The sequence below is a fragment of the Microcaecilia unicolor genome, chromosome 4 (genome assembly GCF_901765095.1).
Source record: "Microcaecilia unicolor chromosome 4, aMicUni1.1, whole genome shotgun sequence".
Taxonomy (NCBI): domain Eukaryota; kingdom Metazoa; phylum Chordata; class Amphibia; order Gymnophiona; family Siphonopidae; genus Microcaecilia; species Microcaecilia unicolor.
This window is the reverse complement of record NC_044034.1, coordinates 150,614,384-150,642,195: the sequence shown is the minus strand read 5'-3', so window position 1 is coordinate 150,642,195 and position 27,812 is coordinate 150,614,384. Positions and strand designations below refer to the sequence as shown.

The window sequence follows — 27,812 nt, the reverse complement described above, 5'->3', positions numbered from 1 at the left end:
TGCAGTGGACTTCAGAAATTGCTCCCAGGTGCATAGCTCCCTTACCTTGGGTGCTGAGCCCCCCAAAACCCACTACCCCCAACTGTACACCACTACCATAGCCCTAAGGGGTGAAGGGGGGCACCTACATGTGGGTACAGTGGGTTTTGGAGGGCTCACATTTACCACCACAAGTGTAACAGGTGGGGTGGGGGGTGGGCCTGGGTCCGCCTGGTTGAAGTGCACTGCACCCACTAAAACTGATCCAGGGACCTGCATACTGCTGTCATGGAGCTGGGTATGACATTTGAGGCTGGCAAAAAATATTTTTTAAGTTTTTTTTTTTTTTAGGGTGGGAGAGGGTTGGTGACCACTGGGGGAGTAAAGGGAGGTCATTCCCGATTCCCTCCGGTGGTCATCTGGTCACTTCGGGCATCTTTTCACGGCTTGGTCGCAAGAAAAAATGGACCAAGTCGGCCAAATGCTCGTCAGGGATACCCTTCTTTTTTCCATTAACGGCCAAGGAGGCCCATCTCTTAATCACGCCCCAGTCCCGCCTTCGCTACGGTGCCAACACACCCCCGTGGACTTTGGTCATCCCTGCAACAGAAAGCAGTTGAGGACGCCCAAAATCGGCTTTCGATTATGCCGATTTGGGCGACCCTGAGAAGGACGCCCATCTCCCAATTTGTGTCGAAAGATGGGCGCCCTTCTCTTTCGAAAATAAGCCTGAAAATGTACCAGAAGCAGTGCATGCACTGAATTGTCCTGAAATGGATTGTAAAACCTAGTGTCAAGCAACACATTTTAACAACTGCTGCAGCCCCCTTGGAATTCATGTTACATGGCCAGCCACATGGCTGAGTCACTGCAATACTGTACCCCCCAGACCAAATATATCACAATTGTTATCCGTTCTTTGGGATTTTCTGCACTTTTTCAGATCTTTGTCTATGCCCTGCAAATGCCACTACACCGTACTACATTCTTTAAAAAAAATAACCCACACAGAACAGCATCAGCTGGGTTTTACAAATTTTTATTTCTAGACTTTAAGGGATTTTCTTTTGTTTTTGCCGAAGATGTGCCTGTTACGGGTCTGTTTGTGAAAATGTGCATTTCAGACCAGTAATTTCAATAAGAACACTAAAAGTACAAATGTGAATTTCATGTTTACTAGAGATTGTTACAATTTGTAAATAAATGCGACAAATAAAGCATCTCTGTTGTCGCCTGAACCGCTTACCAGCCTTTGGCCTTTTAGTAAATACAATATTTAAAAAAAATAAAATAAAATAAAAACACACCTTGCAGTATGCACAGAACATGAATTGCTAAACTCATTTCTCACATTTGGTTCAGAGAAACAGAGACGCCGGACACAGAGGAGTTTTGAGGTAAGCAGTAAAATGTTCCTGAAGATGTAGACAGAATACATCGATCCGGTCCTGCTAGGTCCTGTGACTGGTATCACTGCACTGCCTTTACTGTTGTTAATACACATGTGTAGGATCTTAACCACGCTTGCCCTCAAAATTAATTCTAATTCTGTTTTGGTTTTAGCAGCATACAAGGCAACAGCTAGATTATTTTTTCAGCACACAATTCTGTTAGCTGGCTTGATTACAAGACCTACAGGTCTTTAAAAAAAATAGCATTATGCTTTAGTTAACAAAAAATATATATATATATATATTGAATTCATTAACAGATTAACACACAACAAACTGCAGATCCAGAAGGAAACCCTGCGATCCTACAAGTTGCACCCTGTGTTTGACAGGATCTTTAAAAGAACGCATTTCATATAAATCCAGGTGACTTAACAGCTTTAAGAAGTCCTGTGCTGATAAATTCCAGCCCAGACAAGCGGATCCAGCTTTAGAATCGCAACACAGCAAGGAGGGAGAAGAGAAGAACATCACTTGATCTTCCGAAATATTGGCCTTAAGTTGTATCTATTATTAAATTAATGCAACCTTTGTTGCAAATTGTGAGACCCACAAAACAATAACCAAACATACAAACAAAAAACAAGAAAAAAATAAAACCTTTCAATACATTTCAGTTTGCAGTGAAATTGAATAAGTCACTGGTAGAACACAGAACCCGGACTAGAAGGTGAACTATTGTATGAGGTATTATGAAACGTGAAACCATGTTTTTTTGGAATAGAGCAGTAAATCACATTAAGTAAAAAAATCAATCACATAAACAAACCTACAAAAAATGACAATAATATAATTTTCTATGAGAAAATTAAAATCTATAACATGGCAGTACGTGACAATGTATAACCAAAAATAACTGATCCACAGAATAGCAGCAAAAAATGAACAAAGATAGAGAAAAGCACTGTTAATTTATTTTTCAGAATCATGCTGGGAATTTATCTGTAGCAGCTCAATAAATTTGGAGTATAAGCACCCCATTTTCCCCCCTCTCTCTCTCTCGCTCTCTCTCTCTCTCTTTTCTTAATAAATTTTACAATCAATCAAACACCATAATGGCAGTTCCTCACTTACAAATTCCCAAGATTTGCCATCACATTCTCCTTACCTACTTAACTTCAGCTGTTATGTCCAGCTCTCCCTTCAAACTACTTTCAAAAATTTAACAACAAAAAAAAAAAAGTTCCAGATACATAGCCAAGCTGTGCAAAGTCTCTATTTATAGCTAAATAAAAGAACTGGGAGTACACCTGGAAGATGAACAGGTTTCAATGAACACTGATTAACCTGTAATCTTTTAAAATGATGATACTTTTGTATACGTTGATTATATTTTTCTTTCCAAATCGTGTCTGTTAAAAAGTCTCTCTGTTTTACAAGTTGTGTTGGAACTGCAACATCAAGGATTTTTGTTTGTCTCTTTACAATTTATACTGGCCTCGTGAAAACCTTCTGTAATAAATACTTTCTGTTTTCGCCTAAACTATAAATTATATAATTTTTTTTGTTTTTAGTGTTCAAAAAGCTTCCGTTGCCAAACAACTACAGAGAATCCTCAAACTAGACAATCTATCGTTGAACCTTTAAGGCCCTAATATCTATTAGCTGGCATGAAACAGATCTCCTAATGTTGACTCTTGTCCAGAATCTGAAGATATACCCTGGCAATGCGTGGCTGCAATCTTTCACCTAAACACAACCTTCGACAAAATATGCCTCACTTCTTACACCACAATGTACTTGCTTTGCAATTCCAAGTTTTGCACAGAGGTGCTCCTATATTTCCAACCATTCCATTGTTTAATTTATTCTTGACATAACATTTCCCACATATTTAAAAAAAAAAAAAAAAAACCCAAACAAACACAGAACATAGTTGCTATATCTACTGGGCTGAAAGTGCTTTGGAATGGAATGGTTTAAGAACACAGAGAGCCAAAGTTAGCCATGGATTAAGCCTGAACAGGAACCTGGGCCCAGACTTGGTTGGGTCAAACCAGCTTTTTAAAACACAGGCAACTACAAAAATATGAAAATTATAAAAATATATTATATTATGTTCACTATGTTGAATTCTCTTTAGCAGAGTATCACATCAAGGAGGAGGGCACATCGGACATGTCTTCGGCTAATGCTTAGCTGGTTCCGGGCACAGGCTAATCCACAGGCACAAAAGATTAACATATTATAATGATGTAGACTAAAACATACTAACGTATAGGTTATATTAAACCATTTATAAGGTGAAGAGGATAAAACCTAAGAAATAAAAATGCACAGATAAAATTTTTAAAGTGACTAAATGCCAAAGCAAGCGAGATACAAGAAAGCCTAGACTGCATTAAAGCTATGCTTTTTTAAAGAAAAACAAAATAAAAAATACGTTTTGTCTATCTAAACACCCTCTTCTACTTTAAAAATGGTTTTACTTTACAGAGTAGGAACCTAGAACTGCTGCCTCCCCTGGAGACACGGTTCTTGTGTTAACACCTAGTCTTACAATATACAGACATGTACACTTAATATAAAATCTAACTGATTATTACTTTATAAAATCCTTAATTTTTGTAGCACAAACCTCTCAGGAACCATGCAAATGCTGTTTCCCTCCTTTTGATTTCGTTTTTCTTTTTTGTAAGACAGTTTTTGTGTATTTAAGGGGAGGGAGAAATGGCGGGGAGGGAACATTTTTCTTTTAAGCCAGAAATGGAAGGAGGCAGAACAAGGAAACAGGAGACGGCTACAAAACCTTCCCTTGTGGTATAAAATGTCCTGGAGGAAGAAGAGGAGGTGGATCTGTATGGGGAGATCCTGACGCCTGGTCCAGCGCAGGCAACCCCTCCCACCCCTTGCTCCACTTCTTTGACTGCCAAGCACGCTGCTCCATTGGAGAACTCTTAAATGTTCACGTCTCGCACGTCAGTGGGCGTGCAGGAGAGGTCCGCTTCATCCTCCACGGTCTTGGTTTCCGAAGAGATGCTGTGCTGCTGTGCCTGACGCAAACTGGATTCTAAGAGGGATTCAATTTGCTCCTGGCAGGCTCGTAAGCAATCCTGTGGGAGAGAGGGAGACAGATTTAGAAACACATTACTATACTGAGGATGGGGGTACAGAAGGGGGACGTCAGAATGACAGTGAAGTAAAATGAATGAACATATACTATTCCAAGCAAGGTTCCTCTGCTGCGAGAAGGGCTGGATTAACCCTTTACTGGTCTGCTGCATTATAATATAAATATATTTTAAACTCCATGTGGCTCTGACTGAGGCAAGCCATCAGAGGAGGAAGCAAGCAGCAGGTACATATCACTGCTACCCAGCCCCCCACTGGTGACTGGAGGACAATGCACAGGTAGAACAGACAGACCTCTGTGAGCAGTGGTAGCTCTATCCCCTCTCCTCACACTGGTCTTTCTGCTAGCTGCTGACTTACACTGAATTATGCATCTGAAAGGGTCCTTCGTTTTCCTATACCTTAATCCTGCTCTCTCTCTACAAATGTCTATTTTGACAAGCACCAACAACCAATGACAAGGCTCTGCTGTAACCCAGATATTAAATGCTGGACATAGTCCATCACTGAATATTCAGGCTCAGTTCAGGTGTAGCGGTAAGCAGCTTAAAAACTACTGACCACTGTGGGCTGAATACTGAGCCCCCTTAATTGATAATCCCAGAAAGACCCAGAAGAAATGTTGGAAATCTATCAAGAAACCCCTGGTATCTGTTAATAAACCAGTGAACACACCCTCCAAAAAAAATTTTTTTTTAAACAAATATGGCTCCTTAGAGTTACATAACAGAAGTTATACCTTTCCAAAACAACAGAAGTTTTACTTTTCAAAATACTTTTTTTACAAGCACACTCTACACCATATTATAGTCACACTTTGGGCATATAAAAAATGAGGGTAAAAAATAAGGCAAAAAGTAAACAAGCTAATTTGCAGCATAAATTTGAAATAGCACAACATTTGCCCACTGACTTTTATATCCTGTAATTTTGGAAAGGAGAAAAACAAACATGGGAAAATTGCGCGTCAGCTTCTGTGAAAAAGCTCTGCAGGAGTTATCTGTTTCTATACAATTATTCCCTTCCTGAACTGCAAAAACCAAAATCAAGAGACAGGCACAAGGGTTACTTTCAATCTTATGATGTCACTGTAACAGCATCAGCTTCCTAATTGGCTCTGAAACATCCAATCCACTGACATAGAATTGGCTTCCTAATTGGCTCTTTAACAACCAAACCACTGTAACAGCATCAGCTTCCTAGTTGGCTCTTTAACAGCCAATCCACTGACACACCATCAACTTTCTAATTGGCTCTTTAACAGTCAATCCATTAGCGCTAATTCTTTTTACCTGGCCCTTGATTCAATGCTAAAATAAAGTTACCAGTCCAGGACTACAAGATTCAGGGCTCCAGCCCAGTAGAAAGACCAGCAAACAGGCTTAGCTTGTACCACCACGGCCCGCATAGAACAGACGACAGCCAAATGTTCTGGGTTCCAACAACTCCAATCTGGGCATTTATCATCACCATCTATAAACATGGAGTACGCATATAACTCTAGCACATAGTTCTAATACATGGATTGATCCTAGGGAAAATGAATTCTAGAATATGGTTTAATTAAGACAACAGAAGGCTTTTCTTCATCAGAACCAAAGAGAATCTATAAAGAAGGGTTTCCCAAACAGTTGAAACACCTGCGTTTGAGGTTGTGACCTGGGCGGGCCTTTCATAGTCACATCATCAGCCCACACCTCCATAAGAATATAAGAGTAGCCATACTGAGTCAGACCAAGGGTCTATCTAGCCTAGTATCCTGTTTTCCAAACAGTGGCCAAGCCAGGTCACAAATACCTGGTAGAAACCCAATTAGCAGCAACATTCCATGCTACCAATCTCGGGGCAAGCAGTTGCTTCCCAAATTAAAGGGAAAGGGGATGATATACCACCTTTCTATGGTTACAAAGGGGGTTTACATATTATGTACAGGTATTTCTTTTGTACCTGGCAGGTAATGGAGAGTAGTGACTTGCTCAAAGTCACAAGAAGCTGAGTGGGAATTGAATCCACTTCTTCTCAGGCCAATGCACTGCACTAACCATTAGGCTACTCCTCCAGGGGCTCATGGACTTTTTGTGGCCACACAAATGGGGACTAGGCCATTTTTATTTAATGTTTATGTGCTGTTACCATCCCTTTATTAATTTTATGCTAGTCCAACGTCAGCTGTAAGTGCCTCTAAGAAACCAAGTTATAATTAGGATGTAAAACTCATTCTTTTTTAAGTTAAAATATGTTTATTGAATTTTTCAATAACAGATTCAAATATAACAAATAAACCAACAGCCAGAACTTTTTCGTTAAATGTCATTTTCTGGAATGTTGGGGTTTTCCACTTTTATTCTTTTCTCATTCTGTCATTACAGGATCAATGTCGTTAACAGTCTGTGTTCTTTTGGAAAACGTCTACATGCTTTTGATAGCTCTTTCAAAACAGTGCACACTATTGACGGCATGTGAGAAAACACATTTCCTTCATTGTTTCAAACGAAGACACATCCAACTTCTTAGCAAATACGCAACCTGCCTAACAGCTTCTGCACATGCTTTGTAAGCACAGGTAAAGAGCAGCAGACCACCACAGCTTCCACACCCATCCAGTTCTTCCTCAATGGAGGGGACCAGACAGTGTTTCCACTTCCCATATGAAGAAATGTGAAATAACCAGTTCTCCTCAAAGAGCTTTGTACAAGAAATTCTACAGATTTTCTGCAAAAGCCCAGTCACAAGGGGGTAATTTTATAATGGGGAAATAAACGTCCAAAAAGGCCTCTATTTTCAGCCTATTTTTATAAATGGACCCATGTGTCTTTATATTAATAAAAAAAAAAAAAAAACTTCCAGGACCAGCCCCTGTAGCACAAAACTCCTCATGCACAAATTTACACCTGCTCCAGTGGGGGAAGGGACATATCTACGTACGTACTTGTGTATTTTATCAAATACATGTGTACAATGCAACTCTACCCTAAAATATGCCCCCTGGGACCACACCTATGCACAGATGCATGCTTTCTGTGTGTCTACTTATTACACGTGGAAACCCCTAAGCAATTTTATGATCCTTTTCCACGTGTAAAACGTGCTTTTCACATGGACAATGCTATATAGAGTGCCCCCCCCCCTCACAAGTTCTCTGCAAATCTTTTTAGTAAAGCATCCCAGGCATCTTCCAGCATCCCCATGCACTAGCCCTGGCGTGAACCCAGTCTTCCATGATAAAGTGCTGTCAAAAGTGTTAGGTCGCGCATGACTGGCAATGAATATGGTTTCCTTGAGAGGGTGACCTGCCTGCTGCTTCCTTTCTTTTCCAGTTTCAATTCTGTTACCATTCAGGAGGCACTTCTTGTGTGATCCGCCAGCTATTTCCACACCCACGAGGCCCTTCTCCTGCCACCACACAGCACACAGAAGCACTGGGAGGCAAAATAAGATAAGAAACACAAGCAGACAATTCTCTGCAAGCCCCTTCTGGGAGAGGATGAGGTTAATCCTGGCTTGAAGCAGATCAGACCATCAGTCACAGCTCATTGGAAACACATAACCTACGGCCCTTTTGTTTTAAGTCTTAGTGTAGTATTTCCTCTTGGGAGACACACAAGAGTTTTTATGTTGGGGGAAGGAGATTTCTGGAATGTACCAATATGCATCCTTCACAGTGAAGCTTCTTGTTATAAACCTCCCAGAGCTCACAGCCAAACTCCTACTCCTGACCACAGCAAGCCACTGCTGCACACCCCCAGACAACACAGGGCTTCACATAAAGAAACTTGGGTATTTCCGAGTTGACTGAGCTCCAAGAGCTTACACCAAATTCACCATCAAGCAGTGCTATTCACAAATGCATCAGAACAAGCTTGTGTGCATCACTGAAACCAGAGAACTCGTACGCTAGTGTCCAATCCATGCAAAAGTCCTGATAAGCCCATCACAAAATTGATTATCCCCATTAAACTAAGACCTTCCTGTATGTGTTCTCTAAATGGATGACACCACTGCTGCTGTTATATTCTCCAGTGAGGGTCCAAGGGCTGGGAGCAGATGGAATGTCTGCTTTTTACCTGCAGTACCTCTCTGCTCCAGTACCAAATTTTCACTGTTCACTGCTTACTCAGGGTCTTAAACCCTTAAGCATCTTAGTGCAAGACAAAGGCTCCACAAGCTCAGTGAGATATTTCACATCCGCCCTAGCCAGGGATGATGTGAAATTCAGCTGAGTATACGACATGTGAGCACAAGAAGGATCGCAGAGTCTCGGGTTTTCCAGCTATGACATGGTGCACTGTGTACTAAGATCTCTGCCATGAGCACTGGGATATGGTTTATGCGTTATGAGGTATTTGCTATACCGTCTTCTGCAAATCACATCAAAGCAGTTTACAAAATAAAATAGGAGTCATTCTGACAATCTGCTCCTATTCTGAAGACTTCTGACCTGGAAATGTATGTCAGCCAGTGTGCATGATATGTATCTAAAGAGAGAGCCTTGAGGGCTGTGAAGTTAATTAGGGAACTTCTAATGAACAGTGAGCAGAGACAAGGGGTAGAAAGTGGACCCCTTATCCTGGCTGAACAGGAAGCACTGAATTCTGATTCTAATGCTACTTCTTTCCACTAGGTGATGGATACAAGGGCACTGTCAATCTGCAGCCCAAATAGATTTAGATTTATTATTTTTTCTAGTCCGCCCTTATCCACTGTGGATTACAATAAAAACATCCATAAAATAAACAAGCAAAACACACAAGAAAAAAAAATCAAACATAGCACAGATACATCAATCAAAACAATAAAAAGCCTAAAACAAACAAACAAAAAAAGTGAGCTGTTTCCGAAATGCTGATCCACTGGTTTCACACTTAAGTCGCAAAGGCAGATTGTTCCATTCAATTGGTCTACGGATGGAAAAAGTTCCTATCCTTGTGAGCTTGAAACGTATGTGTTGTAAAGCAGGAATCACCAGCAACTGCTGATATTCTGACTGCAATGATCGAGATGGGGTATACCACTGTAATGCAGTTTTTCATAATGAACTGAGTCATGATAAATAGCCTGATGAACCATAAGCAACAACTTGTACAATATCCTCCATTTCAAGCACTTCAAAGAAGGAGAACTATGTTCTGAGCGGGAAAATCCCATTAACAATCGCACGGCTGAATTCATCATTATTTGAAGCACTTGAAGGGAATACTTTGGCAACCCATGGTATACAATGTTACAGTAATCTAGGCAACTCAATATCATAGACTATCACCATTTTAAATCACATCAAGATAAGGCAGACTTTAATCGGGATAACATCCCCAATTTCAGAGAACAAATCAGAGCCTGGACTTGTGTTCTAACTAAAGAACAAGCCTTGCAAGGAAACACTAGGTACGCTTTTAGTGCAAAACGTCAAAGTGCCTTTCATATAGGACCAGATTCAGGAAATGGAGCCGAAAGTTAGGCGCCGGGACAAATTCAGCTCAGCACTATTCTATAAAGGGCACTTTTTGTAGAGCAGCACAGATTCTGGCGCAAGGGCTTACATCAACTGAAACCTGGTGCAAATCCTGGTGTGCAGCCCCCAAAGTCTGTAACGCTACTTGTACTTCTTTGGAACACCCTGAGCCACTCGTGCCCCTCCCATAGCCACACCCCCTTTTGGGTTGTGTGCAGGAGGATTTGGGCGTGGATCTTTATAAAATCGCGCATAGCCAGATCCATGCGCAAATCCAAATTAAAGCCAATTAATGTCAATAATTGATTATTAATAGCTAACTATCTACTGATTTATCTGCTGACAGATCTCAGGATCACATGCAATTTTGGGGCACCACTTATGGAATCCATGGAATAAATTCTCCACCATAGTGCTTTACAATCAAAAGATAGGGACAAAATAGTTCAGGAATGGAGGCAGTAATCATTTATGTGCTGATACTGTGAACTTGGGTTACAAGGTGGGGAGGGGGATACAGGGTACCTCCTGACACAGAAAGACACTTGGGCTTAGTTCCCTAGTTCTGATAGTAAAGCAAGCTACACTGGCATGCAAACATAACATCACCTTGGAAAGCAGACTGCGGAGTACCACAAGGATCACCGTTATCACCAATCCTCTTCAACCTAATGATGACCCCTCTAGCCAAGACCTTATCCAACCAAGGACTCAACCCTTTCATCTATGCAGGCGATGTCACAATATACATTCTTTACAAATCTAAACTAACAGAAATAACCAAAGAAATCAAGACTAGCTTAAACATTACAGACTCTGGGCAAACGCATTTCAACTAAAACTAAGAAAAAAACACATTGTCTCATCATCTGATCCCAACACAACGCAGGCAGCCCCACAATCAACAACACACCAGACTACACACTCCCTATCTCAGACAGCCTGAAACTCCTCGGAGTCACACTGGACCGCAACCTAACACTAGAGAGCCAAGTGAAAACTACAACCAAGAAAATGTTCCACTCAATGTGGAAACTCAAGCGCATGAAACAATTCTTCCCGAAGGAAACATTTTGCAACCTAATACAATCAATGGTACTAAGCCATTTAGACTACTGCAATGGAATTTATGCGGGATGCAAAGAACAAATCTTAAAGTGCAAAACCCCTCCGTAAAAAATTACACTGGCTCCCAATCAAAGAACGCATTGCTTTCAAAATCTGCACTATGGTTCACAAAATAATCTACGGTGAAGCCCCAGGATACATGACAGACTTGATCGACCTACCAACTAGAAACACATATGAATCACCACGAACGTACCTAAACCTGCATTACCCAAGCTGCAAAGGAATCAAATACAAATCAACTTACGCATCCAGTTTTTCCTACATAAAGCACACAACTGTGGAACGCACTATCAAAAGCCTTGAAAACTATGTACAACCATCTACACTTCTGGAGAACACTAAAAACTTACCTGTTTAAAAAGGCATACCCTAACAATCTAACATAAATGCCTGATCTCTGCAAAAAAAAAAAAAAAAAGTAATGGACATAACACAACCCTTCTGAGTACGATTTCCAACGTTATCTTACCACAACTTCACTATGTATTTGTTTACACCGGAGTCTGCAATCGCCTCTCCGTTACTATGTAAGCCACATTGAGCCTGCAAATAGGTGGGGAAATGTGGGATACAAATGTAACAAACAGATAAATAAATAAATAAAAGGTCACCAGTTCAGAGCCCTGGCAGACTGAAGCAACCCCTACCCTCTCCCGTGCTATGGATGCTTCAAACTAAAGCTGGTTTACTATAAACTATGCCAGTGAATCTGGTGAATATTCTGAAAACTGGGCCCGTCTGTGGCCCACAAGGATCAGGCTTCTGCATTCTCCGATCCATAAAGACATCTGGATTCATCAGTTTGCGCTCAAGTCTACAGTCTACAGTTTTTGACCCAGACCTGTTAGATATCTACATCACGTATCATGTGCTATGACTATATACAATGGCGTAAAAATCAAGTTAATTTGTATTTTTTTTGTTCACCTATATACCCAGGATCAAGTTTAGGAAACTCCTGTACTGCATGTAGACCACTCATACAATTTTTACCAACAACATTAATATTAATAGCTAGTGGCAGCCGCTTGGCCAGACCAACATTTTTGAGGGGCCAGAACGCAAGGTGAGGGGGCCTAGGCCCCCTGTGGTTATGCCACTGGCTAGTGAATTTCTCACGATACCAGCATCAATAGAACTGGACATCCTTCAGCTACCACAAGGCTGAGGAGCTCTAACAAACAGACAGGACTTGCTAACCAGGTAGCACTATTCATTAGTCATTACTAGACCAAAGACAGATAAATTAAGGATCCATCAAATAAACTCCAATTACTGTTACTCTATCACAGCATCATACACAAGTAATTAATAATGATAAGGAAGGACTTTCATATGTGAACAGGGGAAAAATGTGGTATAAATAATCTAGCTTGTACTCTCTCAATAAGTATAATCATAGATCCAAAAACACAGTGAAACAATTAATCAACTATGCTTAGTGAAAAAAAATAGACCTTATCTTTCAGAACACATCAACTATCTGCAAATCTCTGTGCTTTTCAATTTCTTATATGTTTATACATGGTAGAAACTCCCAGGCAGTAAAACTGTTCTCATAAAAGTCACCCTCACATCAAAATCCCAACATGAATTCATGTTTTGGGTATGTCAGCCCCACTTCAGAGAATTTTTAAGGATGAGACAATTTTATATGTAAAAAGGCATCTAATATATTAGAACACGTGTACACATACAAAGATACTGCTGTAACACTCATGCAAAGACCAGAAATCTCAGCTGAAATCCAGGCCAAAGTTATCAGCCTGCCTGTCTAACATTGCTACCTGGATGTCTCACCTCCATCTGAACCTAAACATGACCAAGACTGAGCTTCTTATCTTGCCCCCTAAATCACCCTCTCCTCCTCCTCCCCATTCTCTATTTCTGTGGATAACACTCTCATCCTTCCTGCCTCATCAGCTCGTAACCTTGGGGTGATCTTTGACTCATCCCTCTCCTTCTCTGTACATATTCAGCAGACTGCTAAAGCGTCTTTTTCTCTCTCTATAATATCACCAAAATTTGCCCTTTCCTTTCTGAGCACACTACCAGAACCCTCATCCACACTCTTATCACCTCTCGCTTAGACTATTGCAACTTGCTTCTCACAGGTCTCCCACTTAGCCATCTCTCTCCTCTTCAATCTGTTCAAAATTCTGCTGCATGACTAATATTCCACCAGTGTCGTTATGCTCATATTAGCCCTCTCCTCAAGTCACTTCACTGGCTCCCTATCCGTTTCCGCATACAGTTCAAACTCCTCTTATTGACCTATAAGTGCATTCACTCTGCAGCTCCTCAGTACCTCTCCACTCTCATCTCTCCCTACACTCCTCCCCGTGAACTCCGTTCACTGGGTAAATCTGTTATCTGCACCCTTCTCCTCCACCGCTAACTCCAGACTCCGTTCCTTTTATCTTGCTGCACCATATGCCTGGAATAGACTTCCTGAGCCGGTACAAGCTCCATCTCTGGCCGTCTTCAAATCTAAGCTAAAAGTCCACCTTTTTGATGCTGTTTTTAACTCCTAACCCTTATTCACTTGTTCAGAACCCTTATTTTATCATCCTCACTTTAATATTCCCTTATCTCTTGTTTGTCCTGTTTGTCTGTCCTAATAGATTGTAAGCTCTGGTCGAGCAGGGACTGTCTCTTCATGTTCAAGTGTACAGCGCTGCGTACGTCTAATAGCGCTATAGAAATGATAAGTGGTGGTAGTAGTAATACAAAGACACCAGACCAGCAGCGTCTCCTTACCTATCCTTCACACAATAAAAATCCATCTTCGTACTGCTAAACTAATGCTTGTCAAGTTCCATAGTACATATAAGCAACAGATTTCTTCTGCTGTTTTCTCTTTGTACATATATCCAATATCATATTATTGTAAACCGCTTTGATGTAATGTCAAAGGCAGTTCAGCAAAGAAAAACAAATAGACCATAAACATGAGCATGCCCCCTACTGGTGGGTTGCTACATACAGTGGCATTGAATCATGTTGATAAATTAATTATTGTACTGTGTGCCCGTTTGGAGAAAAACATTCGTATTGGACAATGGCCTATTTCCTTAGAAAAAGGCCAAGCAAAGACTCTGAGGCATTCCTGTCTTCATCTGATTCCTTGTCCAGCATTTGAAGGCCTCACAAGAGACCAGTTTAATACCAGCTATTTATTGGTCTTTCACATGTTGTAAAACAAAGCTGAAACACGGGCCCCAGCATCACTCACCATTACAGATCTAGGCCATTGACCCAGGGCCTTCTATATTAGCCCTCTCCTGACCCATTCGCTCCTAAAGCTTTATTGCTTATTAGCTACTGATCTGCATCTCCTGAAGGCTTCAGGGCAGGCCAGAGAGGCCACTGATGGCCGTCCACCTTCCAAGGGAATACAATACCAGCAGCAGTGGTGGTCAGCACATACCACACCAAGTGAAAACACTTAGAGGCGCTGTCGGAAGGGCTCTTTTACAACCACTCCGCACCAATACAGCATCCGACTAGTAGCCAAAGATACGGTCAGAGATAATATGAGACCCCATTTTACTGCAACCTTGGCAATTATTTCTTTTATACTGTGGGTTCTTTTAAGCTTTGTTCAGCACAGAATGCAGGCTTAATTACCTAGAAACCAAACATCCTTTGTCACGGACTCTTCTCGGAGTAAAGAGCTCACTTTGTCTTTGTTAATCTGTACCCTTGTGACTCAATTTACTAGGCTTTATCTTCCACCCTTAGCAAAACTAATTGCACTGACGCGGATCCCAATATACAGTAGTAAAACCATTTAAAACACAAATCAGTTATAATAAAAAATTATCAAGACTCCCCCATATATTTGCACATTAAAAGAGGAACATTTTCAATGGCTCTCAAAAGTAAAAAGTAGTTTGATTGCTCCATTACAGCCAGGGAGAGAGCATGTTCCATAAATATGGATCCACATAGAAAAAACGCTTGATGTCTAGTGGTTAACAACCTACAGCTGATTGTGAAAGAAGACGGTGAGCCCACCTGATTGAAAAGTCCTCAAGAGTTCATAATGCACGAGACCCCTGTAACCTTTATGCGCTACGGGTTAAATTCTATATATGATGCACGCCCCAATTTAACGCGCATAACTTGAGTAAGTGAGTCAATATGCGCTGATAATTGAGTGATAGCAACCAATTATCAGCAATAATAGGACTTACGCACATATTGTATTCTATAACGATGTGCACATAAATCCTAGCACGTGTACATATTTGGGGGGCATGGATAGTGCTGTTTCTGGGGGGGGGGGCGTTCCCAAAGGTTATGCACGCTGATATAGAATATGGCGAAACTGCAACTAACTGTAGATGGTGGCATTTAAGCCTGTTTACAGCAGACCTAATTGCAGGCGCATACAATTAGGCACGCCTAAGCGTGATTCTATAAAGGACACATACTCTTTAAAAAATTGTACTAGGCATGTTAAAAGTTTCGGCGCAACTTACAGAATACAGCCCTAAGCGAAGAATCCTGAACTGCAAACGTGCCTTGTTGGAAAATAGGTTCTGACTGTGCCACTGGTGGCCGCAAAGCACAGTGATAAAACCTCTGATTGTTTAATCTCTAGGGATGATCATTGTCTAGCAGCTGTTTGGTTGATGCTGATGTTGGTTCAGCCATAGATAACTTACCGGGTCTCCTTTGATGACTTGTGAGAGGAAGCGTGTGAGGCGCTGACAGGAAAGGAATGAGTGGACATTTCCCAGGTGAAGGCCCTGCACTGCTGCCGCCACACTCCCTGCTGCAATCATGGACGGAGGGTTGGAAATGAATTTCATGTCTAGTCAAAAAAACAAAAAAAAACAAGAACAAAACAGAAAAGCATTTAGGACAAGACCAGCAAAACATTTCAGTCCTCAATAGATGCAAATCACAAAGCAGTTGGGAACTTAATTCTCTGCAAACTTAGTCCGAGCGAGCTGCTAGGGTTTAAATTAGTGGCTTCTATGAAAGAGAAGGGATGGTCTTCTGAGTCACATTTCATTCTCCAGAGATGAGGCAGTTATGACCTACTGAAAGCACACTGGTATCTCTTTCAGATTGGACCCAGTCCCGAGACTGGGCCAAAAAAAATGTACCCCAGCGTGCAAAGAACCCAGCTCACCCCAGGACTCCACACTTGGGCTCAGACATTTGCTTAAGTCTGGAAAGCAAAATTCTCCAAAGCGGGCTTATTTCAACTCTTCTCCTCCATGGCTACATCTTCTGCAGCTGTACAGAAACACAAGGGGCTAGTTCTGAAAAGGCACTAGGATGCTGTGTGCCATGAATGAATTTATAGATCAGCAATTCACTCAAAATTGCCATTATAGAAATACTAGTGTAAATTGGTGTTTACATTTACACCATGGCAATGGATGGTGAACAGGACTGAGACTGGCAGTATTTAGAATCTTAGTGCGTAAGTTCTAGGCACGCCCCCGACCCACCAATGCCCCTCCCACGTGCATACCCCCTTGCAGTTACATGCTTCAGCTTTTGCATACCAACCCCCGGATTCTATAAAGGTCACCCAAATGTGGGGGCGATTTTGAATTTGTGCGTGCAACTAAATTATGAACCATTAACAGTCAATAATTAGCTAACAACTATTGGTGTTAATTGCCACTAATTTGGAGTTGCAGGTGCAACTCTATACAGAACTGTGCCTGAATTCTGTTGTGCACAACCCAAACAGAACTGTGTGGCCAATGAAGGGGGGGGGGGGGGCATGGCCAGTTCCAAATGTTACAGAACTGAGGGGGGGGGGGATGTGTGCCCAACTTACACACCAGGATTCCACCTGGTTTTCTCAAGCGTAAGTGCCATGCCTAATTTTAGTTGCGGGAATCGGCACTTCACGCTATTCTCTAAAGGATGCTCAACCAGAATGCCCTTTATAGAATAGCACAGTGTGCTGATTTTTTCTGCTGCCTACTTTTTGGTACCACTTACTGAATCTGTCCCAAAGTTTCTAAAATAACGACTAAGTGTACATAAGTGTTGCCATACTGGGACAGACCGAAGGTACATCAAGCCCACCATCCTATTTCCAACAGTGGCCAATCCACGTTACAAGTACCTGGCAAGATCCCAGAACAGTACATTTTATGCTGCTTATCCTAGAAATACTGCCAAACAACGCAGCTAAACTCTACTTGTATGGTCAATAACAACCAAATAAACAGTGGATTTTCCCCAAGACCATCTTAATAATGGCTTATGTTTTCTTTTAGGAAGCTAGCCAAACCTTTTTAAACCCAGCTAAGCTAACTGCTTTTACTTCATTCTCTGGCAACAAATTCCATTGTTTGATTACATGTTGAATGAAGAAATATTTTCTCCGATTTGTTTTAAATTTACTACTTTGTAGCTTCATTGTGTGCCTCATAGTCCTAGTATTTTTGGAAAGAGTAAACAAGCGATTCACATCTACCCGTTCGACTCCACTCATTATTTTATAGACCTCTATCATATCTCCCCTCAGCCGCCTTTTCTCCAAGCTGAAGAGCCCTAGCCGCTTTAGCCTTTCCTCATAGGGAAATCGTCCCATCCCCTTTATCATTTTCGTCGTCCTTCTCTGCACCTTTTCTAATTCCACTATACCTTTTTTTGAGATGCGGTGACCAGAACTGAACACAATATTCAAAATGCAGTCGCACCATGGAGCGATACAAAGGCATAACGGCCTCATTTTTGTTTTCCATTCCTTTCCTAATAATACCTAACATTCTATTTGCTTTCTTTGCTGCTGCTGCACTCTGAGTGGCCCGTTTCAAAATATTATCAACGATGACAGCTAGTTCCCTTTCCTGGTTGGTGACTCCTAATGTGGAACCCTGCATCACGTAACTATATTTTGGGTTCCTCGTTCCCACATGCATCACTTTGCACTTGCTCACATTAAATGTCATCTACCGCTTGGATTCCCAGTCTCGTAAGATCCTTGTAATTTTTCACAATCATCTTGCGATTTCACAACTTGGAATAACTTTGTGTTGCCAGCAAATTCAATTACCTCACGAGTTACTCCCATCTCTAGATCATTTATAAATATGTTATAAAGCAGCGGTTCCAGCACAGACCCCTGTGGAACCCTACTCTCTACCCTTCTCCATTGAGAATACTGACCATTTAACCCTACTCTCTGTTTTCTATCTTTTAACCAGTTTTTAAACCATAATAGAACACTACCTCCTATCCCATGACTCTAATGTGCATATATGCAAATTAGTTACCAAGTAACTCCAATTATTGGTTGTTGGTGAATAATTTACCAGTAACTTACACACAGAACTGGCCGTATCCTATAACCTTACCTACGCACTCAATTTTGCAAGCTAAGAGGGTCTTTTACTAAGCCGTGGTAGCGTTTTTAGCTCACGGTAGAAATCAGCTGGCGGTAAACACAGAGATGCCCACAGGGATACAATGGGTGCCTCTGCGTTTACTGCCAGCTTATTTCTACCGCAAGCTAAAAATGCTACTGTAGCTTAGTAAAAGACCCCCTAAGACAGAAAATGTGCACTAGATTATAGAATTAGCGTGAAAGCTCAGAAAGGAAATCCTGTCAAGGATTATTGCTTCGGACCGCAGCACAACATCCAATAAAGAGGGCAGAAAGAAATCTGGTGATTATAGAGTACTATGTTTGCTAGATAAAAACAATGTAATATATTTACAAATATTTAAACCCCAAGTCTCACTATATAATCATATGACCTCAAAAGCCCTGATATATTCAAATTATACTTACAAAGATCATACCATTTATTCCACACTCAGAAATACAGAAACGTTTTTAAGAAAAAAAATCTCATTGATAATTCTTTGGGGCTCATTTTCAAAGCACTTAGACTTACAAACTTCCATAGGTTACTAGGGAACTTTGTAAGTCTAAGTGCTTTGAAAATACACCTCGCACGTGTGCTCATTCTTTTAAAAAAATGAAAAACCAGAAAAGAAAGCCAAGGCAGCCATTGTTTCAGCATCACCAACACATGTCTATGTCTATATCCTGGTACCTTACAGAAAATATCAATCTCAATGGGGACAACTCTGTCTATAATCAAATCAACACAAATACCAATCTTGAAACTACCCCCGATGGCTGTGAGTATCAGGCTGGCAGGGATGAGTTTTTATCTCAAGTGGAATAAATTAGATGGCCTTTTAACATATTTTTGAATGGAATAAACCTGGGCTTTTAAGGCTTTATGACTAACAGTTAAAGGAAAGTTTCATTTATTCATCACATAGACTGCACTTTTTTTTTTCTAACCATGTGAGGCTACACAACCACCCATGAGGTTAAGAATATGAAGCCATACCATTCTCTATCTACGGGAGAAATGTTTAGTAAATCTAAATTAAAAATACACACACATTCCCTTTTGGTCAGCAGTTGTTTTTTCTGCTCGTTTGTTGAGCTTTTTAACTAAGGTTTGTTTATTTGCAGGCGGCTGTTATATAATGTTGCATATGTAATGTTGATGTTGTATTGTTTAGAAACTGCTTTGAATTGGTTTGTTCCTGAAGGTGAAATACGTGTTTTTATAAATAAAGAATAGATATCATTAGGAACTGTTCCTTCTAAATTCCAGGGCAATTTATTGTACCTCTTCCATTTTTTTTTTTTAAATTAACTTCCTAAGACAACTAACGGTGCTACAATATTTCTCAGACTTTGGGAAAAGCTTTAACATTTTCAAACGTAAGAAGTGGCCCGAAGTGGCCCAGCCAATCAGCGAAAGCTAATCCGTATTTAAATGGAGGTTACATCTGAAAATTTCTTTGGGTCAGCCAAGTGCCTTGTCACTGGCCGCTCTCCATCCTGGCAACAAGGGCTTCATGTAATGTGGCATAACCAAGTGAACTGGCAGACAATCAGTTACATTCTAATGTGACACCATGCTGACAGGGGGCTGAGCCCCCCTTCCAGACTGCATTGCTGTAGGTCTTTGTAGTGCCCCTCCCAACCGAAAGGCCTGGCCCCCGCCATTCAAAATCTCACTCCTTTCTGTGAGAAATAATCCACATCCTAACAGCCAGTTACTTTCTCCTGAACAGCTTTCCTTTTGTTTTTCAGAGCGTGTGCCCGGGCAGAGAGGCAGAGTTGCGGGCATGACCCAACTCAACTTGGGCAGGGGGTAGCCAACCAAACCCACAACAACATACCCAACAGCATCAAGTTGATGGTGTCAAGCTTCTGCAATGCTTCCGTTTCCTGCTGCCTTATTAACCAATCGCCACTCATCTCCTGCCCCTTGGTTAGAGCAGTAGAAATGGAATCCTTTCCGTAACAATAAATGCTAAATCCTCACCCCTTCTTTTCTACAGCTAATTTCTGCACCTAGATATTTAGAATTTAATGTGACCAGAAGGGAGTCTGCAAAATATGGCAGCACCATGTAATACTAGGATTCCACAGAGTACAAAGAAGCGGCTGCCAGTTACAAAGCCTAGTGACTGGGGTGGGGTGGGGGGGGTGTTGTGGAGCACTGCCAACCATGAGTTGCTCATCTTCCAAAGCAGTGCCGAGTGATTTGAAATGCCACTTGCGATTACTGCCTTTCCAACCCGAACCATCTCCTTCCCCGCTCCATCTGTGCCCTCTGGGGAAGCAGTTTCATTTCAAGGAAAAGTGAGAAGGATGCAGATGGTACCTGCCACCCAAATACTAATCGGCCCAGCTCATTCAGTCAAAGGAATTCCGGACCAGAGGAGCATATGTTTGTTTCTGGTACAGTTAACACAAAACCCTTTTTTGTTTTGGTCAAATACATTAAGCGCAAGGAGTTCATTCAGATGTTAGCAGCCCACTTAACCAGCAGGAGCTCAGAGTCACACTCGGCGCTTCCAAGCACTGAGCTGGGTAACTGCTGCCGGTCTGGGGCTCTCATTAAGAAACAGTATATGGCAGGGGGCCATCTTTCAGCTTATTAACCAGGGTGGGAAGGAGGGGCTCTTGCTTGTAATTGCGTGCTCTGCTCCCTCCTCTCCCAAGAGCAAAGAGTGTGGCATCACTGTCATTCCCCATCTCCTCATCTTCTGCTATTGAGTGCTCAGGAACAAGGCACCACTGGCGAGATGAATTAGACCTGACACAGCCACAATAGAGAGGGGCCTCCAGCGATTGAAGCACACAGCCCCGGCAGCGTATCTCAGACTTCATCCAAAGGGAATAAACAACTTTAGCATAGTTCAAAAATGAGAGAGAGAAAGAGGGTGAAGGGGGGAGAAAGGGAGAGGGGGGGTAGGGAAAGAAGAATAGCAAGCCACCCTGAAGGGACTACAAAGCCAGCATCCAGGCACTGAAACGCTTAAAAAAAAAAAAAAATTCCTAACAAGGCGAGTCACCCCCTTTCGTTTTTTAAATGGAGCAGTTCCATCCGTCTGAGAGCTTCAGGCTATGAATGAGAATCCTGCCATTCAGACAAATCAAAACTGCAAGCGTAAATCAGCACTGAAGACGCAACAGGTCCCAACTGGTCAAATTCCTTGAGTCAATTTTAAAACCTATATTAAGAGGAGAAAGAAGGAATTGTGGTAGGCCTCATTCAAAAGCCGCCCTTTTTTTTTTTTTTAATTTTTCACGGGGAGGGGGTTGCAAGCCCCAGGATGTTTAGATAATGAGGGAGTGATAATGAAACACTGAACTAGAAATATTTGTTCCAGCTCTGCGTGTTAGGGACCTTTTTTCCCCTTTCAGGGCTGTTCTTAGGATGCTTTTGTTCCACCTTTCCCTAACTTGCTCACCTATGTGGAAGCCTATATATTAAGTTTAATTATGCATCAGCGTCAAACACGATAATTAACTGTTTTGGTGGAAAAAAAACAAATCCAGCTCTTATTAAGTGGACAATTCAAAATGCAGCAGACATGAACATCACTTTTCAATGCAGACCTTTCTAGCTGAGAGGAGCCTATAAACCTCAGTCCTCCTCCTTAGAGAAGAGTAACTCTTTTTGCATGACCTATGACCCTTAGCTTATTTTAAGCCTACAGGACAAAAAATTCAAAGCATGTCTGTGCCCAGAGATATAGGCACAGTTTCACACTGGCACCATTCCTTTCCTGCCCATGTAGTACTAGCAAACTGCTACCTTAAAACAAGAATTCACTTGGTAAACAAACTATCAGTACAGTGCCCCCTCCTGTTTGTTCTCTCTCTTTATTCCAAAGGCAGTACTGGAGCTGAGTGCTCTCTTCTACTGTATTCAGCCCCTTTGCCTTTTTTCAACCCAAGAGATGGTCTCCCCCCCCCCCCAGACACAGAATGAGAAAAGCATTAACAAATCAAGCCCCACATAACGGTAAGGGGAGGGGCGCTGCTGTCCTGTTTCTCATCAGAACCCCACACAGGCCTCATACTGGTAACTGCAAAGCATGAATATAGCTCAGAGAGCTGGGCCCTTAACTTCGGGTGAGAAAGGATTTTAATAACAGAGAAGTAAGCTAGACAATGAAAGATGCCTACCAAGTCTTCCTAAAATGGGCAAAGCTATGAAATAAATCATATGCAGACAAAAATCTACTTGAGGAATATGATTATAATTAAATTATTAAGCAATGAAGGGCAGAATAAGACCAACTGAGATTTTAATAGTGGCCAGTTTTGCTACTTTCAGCAGAAGGCAGGATTAGCTCGGACCCGGCACAGTCTGAGGCTCTAAACAGCAGCAGACAACACATGAAGTATGTCAAAATCAAGTCACTTCCTTTCCAATCAGGTCCCAAAACCTTACCCTTGTCCCGAGGAAGGTAAATCTACAAAACACCAAAGTTCTATCCTCTACAAATACCAAAGGAAAACATCTCAACGATTTGAACCTAGTTGGGTAGATGTGAGAGTGGAGGGAGAATTGTAATGCTCTTTACACTGTGTGCACTGCAGTGTTAAATGAAAAGCTTCAGCACATCGGCAAAACATCAAAGTGCTGAACTCCCAAGAAGTCTGCAACCTTTGAACCCTTTTGGTTTCCAGCTCTCACTGCTAGCACAACAGTACAGGTTAAACAGAACTACACAGAGCCAAGAAACAGGGAATACTTTGCAGTGGCAGGAGCAGAATTCATTATAACATTAGTAATTCTATAATCCTAGTACCAGGGTGAGAAACAGGTGACAGTATAAATGTCCCAACAATGTTTTTGAAGCGACTGTTTTACCTCTAGAATTTATTGCTGGATATCACGATCTCATAATATAGTTGTTGTAATTGCATTTCAAGAGGAACGCCATGCTCAAAATCGTAAGCATTCATGGCATCTTCTTATAATATTTGACTCTTTATGGTTCCTCCTTCTACTGTCATCATACTTGCATCCTCTATCATTAATTTACGTCACTGTAAACTGCCTTGTTAAATTAAAGGAAAAATGGTTCAACAAAATCTGTAAACTAAACTGAACTTTATGAAATAACCCTCAGCTGAAAGAGATTTTTAGACTTGCGAGCAAGTTTGAAAATATTTCTTCACAGATACAAGGAAGTGCCTCTCAGGGCATATGGCAAGCCCAAACTAGCAAAACAATGCAGAATAAGCACTGGAGGATCCCTACTAGCAGAAACCCAGAGATCAACCAGGGACTAAGTTATTCTAACGAAAAGCAGATGAAGGCATCCCATAGTCCTATTTCATGGTTCTGTTCTTTAAGAAGGTGGACATCTTTCATGATGAAGACAAACCTCCGCTGGTATCCATTCTGTGCTGCCAACAGGAGATGTTTATGGCAGAGAGCTAAGAGAGGGTTTTGTGATATCACCTTTTAGAGGTCTATTTTAAAATAGGTCATCTAGTCGGGAGGCCAAGGAGGTGTCCATTTTGAGGCTATTTTTTTAAGACACGTATGTCCTTATAGTCTCACAAGACCTGCTGAAATCACAGCTAAAATGCAGCCGCAGATGTCCATACCAATTCAGGGGCTGGTGAAAACGTCTGCACCTGAGGTTTGTGTGTAGATGCGTATTCTACAACCTATGCTTGTGCTCTGTGACTCTGCCCACAGTTCACCCAAACCACGCCCCCAACCTAGCCTACCCTCAGATTGCATAAAAGTGGCACTTTTTTTTGTAACCACACGCACTTTTATATGTGGGGTTATTTCATAAGAAGCCTTTTAAAACATGTCCAATAAGCTTTACATGCGATATAAAATTACCCCTTACTGTGAACTGTCGTACCACAGACCTCAATTAATCTCTGGATTTCCCATCACTTCTTTGTAACTGCAGATCCTCATCTCTACAGCTGAAGCCTTGGCAGCTGGCATTACTGCTCACAAGTTTCAAATGTGTTCTAATTCGGACCTTTTCTGTGTCCCTCACTTCTCCTCAAGAAAGAACCTTCTGTGCTTGTCCCACACTATCCTGAATTCTGGTATTGATTTGGGCTTCCCCACCTGCCATAGGAGGCTCTTCATGCATCCACAACCCTTTTTTAAAGGAATATTGACCTAGCTTGATTGAATTCTAACATCACTCACTCACTCTCCCCTTTATATAATTCTTTTTCATTCTAGGAGAACAGGGCAAGTCATGTTTATCCAAATGTTTTGCTTTTTTTTTTTTCTTCTAAAACTGCTTCCTTGGGTTTAGAAACTTACCTCTCAGTGTATACATAGCAGCAAGGTCAGTAATCCATTTAACGCAAACAACGGTTACACTTATATACTGTGAATTTAATGGGAAAAGGGGAGACCCCAGGAGGGGCTGGAGGGGAGCTTCATTCCTGCGGATTCAGATCGCCACGCGTACCTGTAGCGCAGAGAGCCACAAAAGTCTGGGCGTGTTTACGGATGATCTGCTTCGTGTCCAGAGAAAGGGGCATTTTGCGTAGGAAATGTTCAATGAAATCGTGAGGTGTCACGGAAGCCAGATCCCATTTCAGTTTATTGAGAATGAACAACTCCATTTGCTACAAAAAAAAGTGAGAAAAGAAACAAAAAAGAGCGGGTTATTAGTAGATATAAATGTTTTGTTTCGATTTAAAGTCAAATATATAAAATCAACAATATCAACTCCTAACTCTGAGTGAAGATGCTATTCTTCCTTTCATTTATGTTTGCTCACAAGAGGGCGCTCCAACCCCATTTTTGGTTTTAATGTGCACCTTGTCTGAAGGATAACAATAGGATTTAATGCATGCTGAGATGCTATAACATTCCGAAGTCTCCCAATCATGCTTTATGTGCAAGAAGATGTGAAAAGAGAAGACCTCCATGAGAGAGAGAAAAAAAAGAAACCCCTGCACTATAACCTATAGGTGCACTTGAGGGAGGAAACACAAAAATGATCATATTTGTACTGTTTCCTGCCAGGATTAATAAATACTATGGAGAATCAGGGGGTAGAATCCAGGAGGGATTGGACGTGCATTGCAAGCGCATAACGTTGGAGATTTTGATACAGAGCTAGAACACGGGGGGAAGTGTGGCAGGGGTGTTGGAGAGGGATGGGGAGGGGGGGACGCTGGCACAAATGGGTTAAGCAGGAAATTACCAGCAGCTCGTCGGGTCTGATTGAATTATCGGTGTAAATGCAAAGTTTTTCTGCGGTCAGAGGAATTGTCTCCTTCATTTTGGAGGCCACAAGCATGCAGGTTGCCCCCAGCAGCTGTAGTCTGCTCTTCTTGAGGGGCTCGACGGACAGGAATCTGTCCAGGTAATTCATGGCTAAGGGGAATACCTCCTCTTCACACTTCTGCTCTTCACAAACCTGCAACAGAACATCCGACAATAAAATATGAAAAGAAGTTCCAATGGAAAGAAAGCACAATTAAATTTAAAAATACTCCACAAATAGCGCTCAGAAGTTTAAAAAAACAAAAACAAAAAAAAACTCTAAATTCGGGGCGCTAAAAACAAGCAAGAAACATTCAAAATGCATTATTAACGCGAATCAAACGAATGTTTGATTTTTAATAAGTAGTCATCCCCCCTTCCAAAAAAATAAAAGCGCATTTTTTTTTAAGTCTAGAACCTTATTACCCATCCTATTTTGGCTTGTAGTCTCGCTTCTCGAGGCACAAATGTGGCCTCCTCTGCAGCTCCCAGCAGCCGCATTTCCCAGAACGTCATCTTTTCAAAAAATATTTTAAAATTCAAGGAAAAATAGAAATTAAATCCGCCGACTACCCAAACCAGATGGTAATGTACCCCCGACGGAGCTCTATCGAGTCCCGGTGTCATTGGGAACTTTCACGCAGGGGATCGGGCTAAAAAAATTAATATTTCAGCTGGTCCCCCCCCCCCCCCTCAACTTCCCCAGGAAACTGGCAAGCGACGCGCTTACAGAGAGAGGAAGGGCAGAGCCCCGACTTTCAAAAAATCAGCAAAATTAAACCCCAAGGTGGGTGTCAACCCCATAGCCCTGAAAATGTCCCCGGGGGGGTCTGGATCCCGCTGGAACCCAACTTAGAAGCAGATCACCTGACCTAGGAGGCTCCTTTCGATCCCTTTCCACTGCCCATACGACCTTGTAAAAAAAAAAAAAAAAAAAAAGTTTTTCATGCAAAGGGGAACTCCAGCACTTTTAACAAAGAAACTTTCTCGGAGATGTAGCGCTTTTATTATTATTTTTAAAGAGTTTTACACCCCTGAACCAAGCTTCCCTGCAGACCTCCAGATCGGCTCCTAACCGGTGCCCCATGCCCCTACCCCTCCCCACGTCAGGAATCCTATGGCTCATTTCACAATTATTAATAAACTACTTTTGCTGAAAATAAGAACAAAGATGGCGTATCATACTGGCACGAGCCGTGCTGCATACGTGTACATGGATATTAGGATATTAAATTAAAATAAATCCAAAGCAAATCGCCCAAGAGGGCTTTCCGGGGCTACATTTTCAGAAAACATTTTTTCCTTTTTCTTGCTTGCCGGAAAGTCTTCTGATCACAGATAGAAAGAGACAGTTCCAGGGCTTAGACAGGGCAGCATAGCAATGTGTTTTATTCTAAAGAGATCAAATGAGGTTGGGGGGGGGGGGGGGGGATCTCCCTGTCTCCAAAGGAGGGGGAAAACCATTAAACTTTTAGGGGCTATATATATGAGTTTTGCAGCGTTTTTCCGGATTCATGGGGGATTTCCAAACCACGTTGCTGCCTGCCAAGGGCTACAGAAAGCACTAGCCCAGAGGTTCATTTATTCATTTAGGAGGTGAGGGGGGGGGGCTGCATTTTTTTTCATTAATGTTTTTTTTTTTTTTCAAAAGCCCAAATGGCCCCCCAAGACAAACCTCCAGCATCCAGGTGGCCACAATTTTCCGCATACACGGCAAGATCTCTTTCTGCACGCACTTGAAGTAGGACACGGAGGCAGAGTATCTCTCCTCCGCCTTCATCATTATCTCCACAACTCTATCGTTCAGGAGGTTGCAGTCCAGGCTGGCCCGCCGGACCGTCTCCACCTCGCAGCACAGCAGCTGATGTTCCATGGCTGTCCTCCTCCCCGCGGAGCTCGATCTGCACTAGGAGCCGGCGGCACTGAACTTTAAGTCCCCCGGCACGAGCTCCTGCTCCGATTGTGCTGCTGCTGCTCTGCTCGTCGCGGCTTTCAGCCCTTTGCGGCGCCCAAACTCGTGCAAGTAGCAGCTCCCGGCGCCTCCGCTGCTGGAGCCCTTTGCAATGACGTGACTGTTGTGAAGCTGAGAGATCAAAGCGCAAGGAGGGAAGAAGCAAAAGAAGGCGGCCGAGAGGAGCTGCGAGC

At 42.0% G+C, this 27,812-nt stretch overlaps 1 protein-coding gene across 1 annotated transcript; it reads right to left on the bottom strand.

The window, feature by feature from the left end:
- Positions 1–1,002: 1,002 nt before the first annotated feature.
- Positions 1,003–27,784, bottom strand: CCND1 (cyclin D1). Its single transcript, XM_030200737.1, has 5 exons — positions 27,343–27,784; positions 25,606–25,821; positions 24,862–25,021; positions 15,756–15,904; positions 1,003–4,483 (listed from the first exon to the last, which is right to left on the bottom strand). Exons 1-5 carry the CDS (start codon positions 27,538–27,540, stop codon positions 4,328–4,330), a joined length of 879 nt encoding a protein of 292 aa, XP_030056597.1. The 5' UTR covers positions 27,541–27,784; the 3' UTR covers positions 1,003–4,327.
- Positions 27,785–27,812: the final 28 nt, after the last annotated feature.

Bases quoted from the DNA above. Each gene is read 5' to 3' on its own strand.
- CCND1 (XM_030200737.1), bottom strand. From the start codon at position 27,540: ATGGAACATCAGCTGCTGTGCTGCGAGGTGGAGACGGTCCGGCGGGCC. The intron at 15,905-24,861 runs GTACGCGTGGCG...TTTTTTGACTAG, and splicing joins TGTGGCTCTCTGCGCTACAG to ACATGAAATTCATTTCCAAC. The intron at 4,484-15,755 runs GTAAGTTATCTA...TCTCTCCCACAG, and splicing joins AAGTCATCAAAGGAGACCCG to GATTGCTTACGAGCCTGCCA.